This window comes from Psammomys obesus, unplaced genomic scaffold (genome assembly GCF_907164565.1).
Source record: "Psammomys obesus unplaced genomic scaffold, mPsaObe1.curated_primary_1811, whole genome shotgun sequence".
NCBI lineage: Eukaryota > Metazoa > Chordata > Mammalia > Rodentia > Muridae > Psammomys > Psammomys obesus.
Window position 1 is genome coordinate 11684393 of NW_026596069.1, and position 8269 is coordinate 11692661.

General features: G+C 43.2%; 1 protein-coding gene across 2 annotated transcripts; it reads right to left on the minus strand.

Moving 5' to 3' along the window:
- Positions 1 to 327: 327 nt before the first annotated feature.
- On the minus strand, positions 328 to 7138 carry CUNH18orf21 (chromosome unknown C18orf21 homolog). Of its 2 annotated transcripts, XM_055625768.1 has the most exons (5): positions 6979 to 7138; positions 6862 to 6884; positions 4797 to 4996; positions 2052 to 2251; positions 328 to 851 (listed from the first exon to the last, which is right to left on the minus strand). In XM_055625768.1, the coding sequence occupies exons 1-5, from the start codon at positions 7053 to 7055 to the stop codon at positions 698 to 700; spliced, it is 654 nt and encodes a 217-aa protein (XP_055481743.1). In that variant the 5' UTR covers positions 7056 to 7138; the 3' UTR covers positions 328 to 697. The 2 variants fall into 2 exon arrangements, with proteins under 2 accessions (XP_055481743.1, XP_055481744.1); XM_055625769.1 differs by lacking the exons at positions 6862 to 6884; positions 6979 to 7138 and adding an exon at positions 6345 to 6673.
- Between the last annotated feature and the right edge of the window lie 1131 nt (positions 7139 to 8269).

Genomic DNA, 8269 nt, shown 5'->3' on the forward strand with positions numbered 1-8269 from the left:
GCTTTCAAAATGTGAAAAAAATGCTCATAGTTTACTAGTATTATTATGCATGACTGAGGAAATACACTTGACTCCTTTCTTCTATTCAGAGAAGGGGAAAGCAAGAAGGGGCAAGAGAAGCAAGAGAGTGACCAACACGTGTAGGGTTGTCCCTTTAAGGGGCAAGGTAACCACGCCTTCCAGGTGTAGCCACCTGGGGGATGACACGATGACATCATAAGTTGCTAGGCAACCCAGGAGCAGGTTTAGTTCCAAAATCCTAGCAGCTATAAAAGCTAAAGTAAACACTACCATTCAGTATCCATTGTACCTTCACCATAAAAACTGTTAGTTTCTAAAACGCTTTATTGTATTTGTTCATCTTCTGTGTGGAGGTCAGAGAACATGTAGAATGGGTTCTTTTTGCCTTGTAGGTCCTAGAAACTGCATAGAGGTTGTTAGGCATGACAGGAGCAGTACCTTTATCCTTGAACATCACTCTGGTTTGGTCATTTGTTTTCTGATCTTCACACTCACCCAGAGAGGCCTAAGTCACTCATTTAATGAGACACTTTTTCCACAAACACTGAAGGATGCTAATAACAGCTTGCTTTTGGTCCTAGTTTCTATGTGCTCAGACCTCAAAGTGAAGACAAAAGCTGTTAACTGACTTATTTTCAGAGACTGGGTACACAATTGTTTTCTAAGGTCATTCTCTTCATAGAGAAGATAAGAAGTGCCTGAAGTCCAGCTTTGGGCTCTTTTCAGATTCACTCTGACTAAGCAGTGCTTTCAGTTGAGAGAAGTGCTTCTTTCTTTTGCTCCCGGTTCTTGAGGAACAAATGGGTGTTGACTGTCCAGATATAGGTGTTCTAAAACGAGAGAAAGACTGCTGTCAATCACATTGCCAAAGGACAAATGCTCTTCCTGCCAAGAGATCTGCTCCCAGCACCTTCCACTCTGCCCATCACACTATGCATTACAGCTCTGCGTGGATACTGGCTGTCTTCATATTAATTCCCATCAACAACAACAAACGCCTCATGGAAGATCCGATTCTGGCACCATTTAGGAGCACACTGGATGGTTCCAGAAGCTCCCATGATACCAGAAAGATAAACCTGGAAGTAAAGTATTATCAGACTGACTTACACCTGGATGTCAACATTCATAACAATTCTAAGTGAGAACTTTGTCTTTCCCACGAGGATGGCAGTGCCACAGGACAGGCACCAGCCTACTAGGTCTATGTTCTGGTACGTTTGGACAGTGCTAGGTGCACAGGATATACTCCACAAACACCCATAGAATAAGCCATTCACCATCTGGTGTGAGCTTTCATGTGGGCACTGGGAATCTGAACTCAGGTCTTTGTGTTTAGCCAGCATGGACTACCATCTGAACCCTTTCCCCAGTGCCCCTAAAAGCAACTAAACTGTTTTAAATATACCAAATTTTCTTTTATCCACATTTGCACAAAAAATGAAAAATTCTGTTGAATTCTTATACCAAATACTGACTTAAAATCAGTAATATACAGAAAACTGGACTTGACATTTTAACTCAGGATCATAAATTTCAAGTGCAATTTAAAATTTCAACCATTAAACGGATATAATCCAGACACGTATTTATGCCATGCCACAGAGTTGGGGTTAAAGGGGCTGAAAGAGCTGTGCTTTAGATCACTGTCCTGACAAAAGGTCACTGAGGACCTGGCCCAGGTCAGCAAGAGTAGAAAAGAAAACATTGAAACGAGCAATAAGACTACAGTGTAAAAGCTGCCAACCCCTCCTGCCATTTTAGGTAAAGATGTATAAAAGGACATTTTGTTCAGTTAAGAAACAGGAGGAAGGAAAACTTAGTAGTTGGTTGTAGATGTATGCCAGGTGCCAGGGGCTGAAGAGACTGCATAGGAGCCATATGCACTGACATAAGAGTTAAGGATTAGAAACACCAGGCAACCAAAGGACTTGGAAGAAAATGTGTCAGGACCTGTAATACAAGGGCTACTAAGGAGTGTACATTAAACAGATACTGAATACTTCATAGCAGCTGACAAATTAAGGTACCTGAGAGTCGAGGAGGGGCTCTTGCCTTTGGAACCAGACATATTTTGACTGAGGTTTGTGGAGCCCAAAGCCTTTCTCTTTGGTGTCTTTAAGCCGGCTTCATTTATAGCAGGGGCAGCGTTGCTCTTCAGTGCTGACAGAAAGCTTCTACTCTTACCATGGTGTCTCACTGTTCTGTTGCATGTTCTGCACGTAATCAGCTATCACAAAAAGAAGTTGGTCCCATGAGTTCTCTGGTAATATAACCCAGTAAACCACAGGTTTCCTCAGTTCCTACAGCTGTATGACAGAGGCCAGCTAGCACAAAGGCTACTCTCTCTGGAAGCTTGCAGGAGTGACAAGACAATTTAAAAACAACAAAATTGCCAATAAAGTTCTAGCTAAGCATTTATATTATAAATACTTTGAAAAGAGACAACAGGAGCGGGGGAGAGGAGACCCTGAGAACCCAATTCTACACAAAGAACTATAGGCAACTAAGGAATGTGGAGCACAGGAGAAACATTACCCAGGGAAGAGCACACCAACTGGCTATCCAATAGTACGTAGACAGCCCTAAAAACATATGCACATGTAGCATTATCTAGACTGAGCAGCTTATATTTAGGAAGATAGACGGACATACACATAAATATATGCATGTAACAAAGAAAGGGGCCATGAATTTGGAAGAGCAGTGACTGGTATATGGGAGGTTGGAGGGAGGGAAGGGAAGGAGGAAATGGCGTATTACAATCTCAAAAAATAAAATAACTTTTGAAAAGGTGATGGTCTCTACTCAGTATGAAACTGGTTTGTATGGGAACTGGGATGAGAGCACACACTAACATCTAGTTGTTCTTTGTAACAACAATAGAGATTGACTATTTTATTTTATTTTGAGACAGAGTTTCTCTGTGTAGCCTTGGCTGTCCTGGACTAACTGTAGACCAGTTGGCTGGTTTTGAACTCACAGCCATCTGCCTGCCTTTGCCTCCCAGAGTGCTGGGATTACAGGCGTGCACCACCGCATCTGGCTTTTTTTTTCTTTTTTGATATTGACTATTTTCTAGCTGGTGAACTTTAGTTCTTTTCCCAATAAGACACGGTAGATGACTGACATTATAAGTAGCACCTCCAAATCTGTAGTGACTCTGTAAATGCTGGTGTAACTACTAAACCCTTTCAGAAACCATCAGTATTTATTTTATGTACGGATGTTGCCTGCACGAATATGTGCAACATGTGCATGACCTCAGCAGGCCAGAAGAGGGTATAGAAGGCAGTGTTGGCTATGGGAATGGCTGCGGAGAGCCAAACAAGCAGCAAGTGTTCTTAGCTGCTGAGTCATCTCTTGAATCCAGCAGGTTGCTTTAGGACAGGGTCCACTTTGTACAGAAAGGCCTTGTCTACGTAGCTCATTCAGACTTCAGCCCGTGTCTCAGCAGAATGTAAACAAGTTAGGCGAAAGGTACTCAGATTTTAAACAGGGACAAAAGTGCAAATGAAGATCTACATGGTGGTTTGAATGAGAATGGCCCACATAAACTCATCTGCTTGAACACTTGGTTCCCTGTTAGTATAACTAACTGTTTGGGAAGGATTGGGATATGGCCTTGGAGATTTATCACTAGAGGCAGGCGTTGAGGTTTTAAAACGTGACTCCCAGTGTCTCTTTGCCTCAAAGTTGTGGATTAAGACCTGAGCCCTCAGCTGTTCCCCACTCAGCCATCATGGACTCTAGCCCTTTGAAACAGTAAGCCTAATTAAACACTTTTATAAGTTGCCTTGGTCATGGTGTTTTATCACAGCAATAGAAAACTACAACAATCTGTATAAAGGCCTTCTGCCTTACAGTTTTTGGAAAAAGGCTATATACAGACTAAGATAAATCAGCAAAACATCCCGAGCCTGCCTTTCTAGTGATCTCTAACTAAAATATGTGGAGTATAAACTTCAACAAAGTAAAGCATCAAAACACTTACCTTCCTCTAGGAACATTTCCTAAATATGGTACACTAATGTTTTCTAACAATTTCCTGTGGCAGGAGGCTCGTAGGGTGAGATCAGCCTCGGCTACAAAGCAAGACCCTATCTCAGTGTCTGCATGTACTTGAGTAAGTTGATAATGTTCACACAGAGCATGCAAAATATAAAATATATCTGATGCTGGCCTCTACCAGTATCAGATACTGGCATTTTTGTTTTATTCCATTTTATATCCTGATACTAAACACTTTGCTGGGTGGACAAGTATTATATACTGACATTGGGACTTCATACACAAGGTCAGTGTGGCAAAAGTAACTGTCACTGAAGAAATGATTTTACCAGTGGTGTTACACTGGTAAACACAAGGACTTCCCAAATTAAAAATACTGTGCTCAACAGTAACACTGAGAGCAGGTAAGACTATCAGCCCTTGGTTTTTAGGCAATTATCAAAATAAGAATAAACTAGCCAATGCAGTAATGCATGCCTTTAATCCCATCACTTGGGAGACAGAGGTAGACTGGCTTCAGAGGCCAGTCTGGTCTACAAAGCAAGTTCTAGGACAGCCAGGGCAACACAGAGAAGCCCTGTCTCAAAATAAACAAAATATAAACTATCCCCTTAGTGACTCACTATCACAGAAACATCATGTGTGCACTCTTACAGTCCAAATGTACTACTACAGGTCTGTTCTGGCAAGGCAATGATTCTTAACCAAACAGAAAAAAAGACAAAACGACAGCTTGTTTTGATGCACCATAGCAGCATCCTTACCAGCACACTTGTGGACTCTTTGTACTTTCTCAACAGTTTTGCTTCTTTAAAACTGAGTATCTGACTTCTTGCTTCTCGATTAAGAAGTTTCTGAATCTTAGGTGTCAATTTGGCCTTGGGTTTGAGGCGCACTCTAGAGTTATCCAGAACCAACAATTGGAAGCAGTGTGGACATGTTTCTTGAAAAGTGCTGTTTTCCTCTACAATTAAATAAAATCCACAGTTCAGCAAGTCAGAATATTTTGTTACTTCAAACAACTGGTATCATAATGGGAAAAAGAAAAACATACTGATGGTATCAGCAGATAGTCACATGAAGCAAACTCCAGATATAAAAATTCATAAAAGCAAATTAGAAATAATGCACTTTAAAGAATTCTCTGATATCCTAACGCACTCCTTCAGCAACAGACAGGCAGGTCTCTGGCCTTTATTCCTTTGCTCATCTGTTTCTTAGTTATCAACACATTTACCACAAAGACAATTGCTCAGGGATTTTTCTTTCCCTTCTTTTTCCCATCCTTTCAAAAGTAGTACACCCAGTGCTTTCTTTTTTTGATACAAAACCAAAGGACAGCCAGATGACATACAACATCACATGTTAAGTGCTGGGGCAGGGGCTGGGGCTAAGGAAGGGGATCAGAGGCTGGTGAGGAAGACTTCATCAAATGACATTTGCAGAGAGAAATAACAGCAGCCAGCAAGTAGTGTTCCAGACACAAAATGCCTTACTTTTGGAAGACAAAAGCAAGCAGGTCTGGTGCTGAGTAAACAAACTGGAAGTATGTCAGAGAGGTCATGTGGTATGCTGCCTTAGACAAAGATTGCAGAATGCCTCCAGCAGTTAGCAGTAATCCATGGGGAGGAGGGAAGCACTAATTTTTGGACCAGGTTGCAAGCAGTGGATGTAAGAGTGAGTCAGTTTGGGAGATATGTTAAAGCCAATGTGATTTGCTGGCACAAAGAGGAGGTGTTATTAGGGGGTCAAGAATGGCTCCAAGGACAGGATCACTGTTTAATGAGGTAGGAACAACTATCTAGTCGTAAAAAAAAAAAAAAAAAAAAGTCAAGAATACAGTGTAAAATCTGGAGAAGAAATCCAGGCTGGAGTTAGGGAGGTCTCAATATACTGTATCTTGCTCTAAGGCTGAATGAAAAATTGTCATCCAAGAACTGAGTTCTGGGACACCACAATATTCAGATCTTCTAAGATTAGGAGAGCCAACAAAGTACAATTAGGAGAGCCAACAAAGTACAATGAGGTACAGGATTACGAGGTAGATGCCCGCCTGGAAGACAGGTGAAAATTACTTCTGAAACACTGACCAACCTGAGTTCCATCCCTAGGAACCCATCCGGTAGGATAGAACCTAGTCCCAAAAACTTGTTCTCTGGCCTCCAGGCATTCACTCTCTTGGGCACACAAACACAAACAAAAACTGTGTGGGCTAGAGAGATGCCTCTGTAGTTATAACTGCTGGCTGCTCTTCTACGAAACACAGGTTTGATTTCCAGCACCCTCTCTGCACAGCTCACACTTGTTTATACCTGCATTTCCAGGGAATTCCGTCACCCTCTTCTGGTCACTAGGCTCCCAAATGATGCAAACATGAGGGCAAAATGTATACATTTAATAGAATAAAGATTAAAAAGAAAAAACTGATCAAGGACCCAAGGAGATGGGTCAGGGGTTAGGATTATTTGTTGCTCTTGCGGAGGTCTCGGGTTTAATTAATTCCCAGCACCCACATGGCGGCTCACAACCCGTTGTGACAGCAGTTACAGGGGATTCCATGCCCTCTTATAGTTTCCGTGGCACTAAGCATGCACGTGGTGCCCAGATATACACGTAGGCAAAGCACCAAAACACATTTTAAAATTAAAAAAAAAAAAAAAAAAAAGGACTGCTCAATGGTTAAGATAGTATAGAATTTGAGCTTTTCATGCAACTGAGAAGCCTAGGATTTTTTTAATTTTTTTAAAAAATGAGACAAGTTGGTCAGCCTTCTCTTTTGGACCTCTGGGGCGACAAGAAACGAAGCCACCGCGGCCGGCGTTCTCCTACCGTGTGTCGAACTGTAGGCCCAGCTGCAAAAGAGAACGGGACGTGAGGCCGAGCACCGTGGCCACCCTCCCTACCCCGACCCTCCTCCCCACCTTCCGCCCTACGTCCCTCTCTTACAGGAGGTAGCGGGCTTGGCCCGGGCAGCTTTCCACCAGGCCCCGAGCTGCGGCCTCAAGGTAGTGCTTCTGCCTCATGGTTTGCCCGTACCGCCGCCGAAACGCCGCGAAAGAACGCCACGGCGGAAGTCGGCTTTCTTAGTGTAACCATCCTAAGGCCTCCGCACTCAAACTCCCTCCGGAAACACGCATTCGCGACTCAGGAGTTCCGGCCTCCCCCCTGTGGAGTCTGGTGTTCGAAGTCATCTGGTTTGCAGTCATCTGGTGGAGAAGTCGTCCACCACCGCCAACCCTGGCCCCACGCCACGCTCCCATCCCCCACCCGCGGCCCCAAAATACAGAGCGAAGTCCTTGTACCCAGAATAGTGACAGGCTCCGGAGCCCAGGGCTCCACCAGCCTCAGGGACTTGCTCCCTGTCTTGCTTCTTCTGACCATCAGGTCAGAGATTTTCTAGGTTAATCAATTAACTATCATCCAGGTGTTTTTGCCTTTCTAGTTCGCTTTATTTTAAACAAGACCTTATTTATTGTGTGTATGAGTATTCTGCCTGCATGTATGCATGTTCCTCGCTTGAGTGCAGTGCCTGGGGGAACTCAGAAGGTAGCCGACGCCTTGGAACTGGAGTTACAGATAGTAGTGAGTGCTGCGAACAAACCTGGGTCTTCTGCAAGAACAATCTGTTTTTAGACCAGGCTAGCCTAAACACTCATGGAGATCTGTCTGCCTCTGCCTTCCAAGTGCTGAGATCAGAAGGCGTGTGCCATACAATTGCCGGGCCCAGTCAGTGCTCTTAAATACTAAGCCACCAAGTGCTTTTAGTGACGGAGCCATCTCTCCAGCCCCAAGCTTGATTTATTTCATGCACATTTTTTTAAATGAATGTACTTCACTTATTTAACTGGTTTTTTTTTTTTATTTTTTGAGATAATCTCTCTACATGGCTCTGGTTTTTCTGGAAATCACCATGTAGACCAGGCTGGCCTCCAATTCAGAGATTGCCTGCTTCAGCCTCACAAATGTTGGGATTAAAGGCGTTTGCCACACCAGGCACACATATTCTTTAACTGATATTAAGTATGTTTCTCTCTCTCTTTTTCAAGACAGGTTTTTTCTGTGTAGCCTGGCTGTCCTGGACTTACTTTGTAGACCAGGTTGGCCTTGAACTCAGAGATCCGTCTGCCTCTGCCTCCCTGAGTGGGCATACAGTTTTTTTTCTTTCTTTCTTTCTTTCTTAAGTGTAAAGTAGAGCATCCGATATTTTTCAAGATGATGAGCAAGTTATGTTAAGGCC

What these genes read in the sequence shown, in the direction of transcription:
- CUNH18orf21 (XM_055625768.1), bottom strand. Translation starts at nt 7,055, where the DNA reads ATGAGGCAGAAGCACTACCTTGAGGCCGCAGCTCGGGGCCTGGTGGAA. An exon ending in GGCCTACAGTTCGACACACG is followed by an intron (nt 4,997 to 6,861) that starts GTAGGAGAACGC and finishes ATTTAATTGTAG; the next exon opens with AGGAAAACAGCACTTTTCAA. An exon ending in AAGAGTCCACAAGTGTGCTG is followed by an intron (nt 2,252 to 4,796) that starts GTAAGGATGCTG and finishes TTTTTGTGATAG; the next exon opens with CTGATTACGTGCAGAACATG.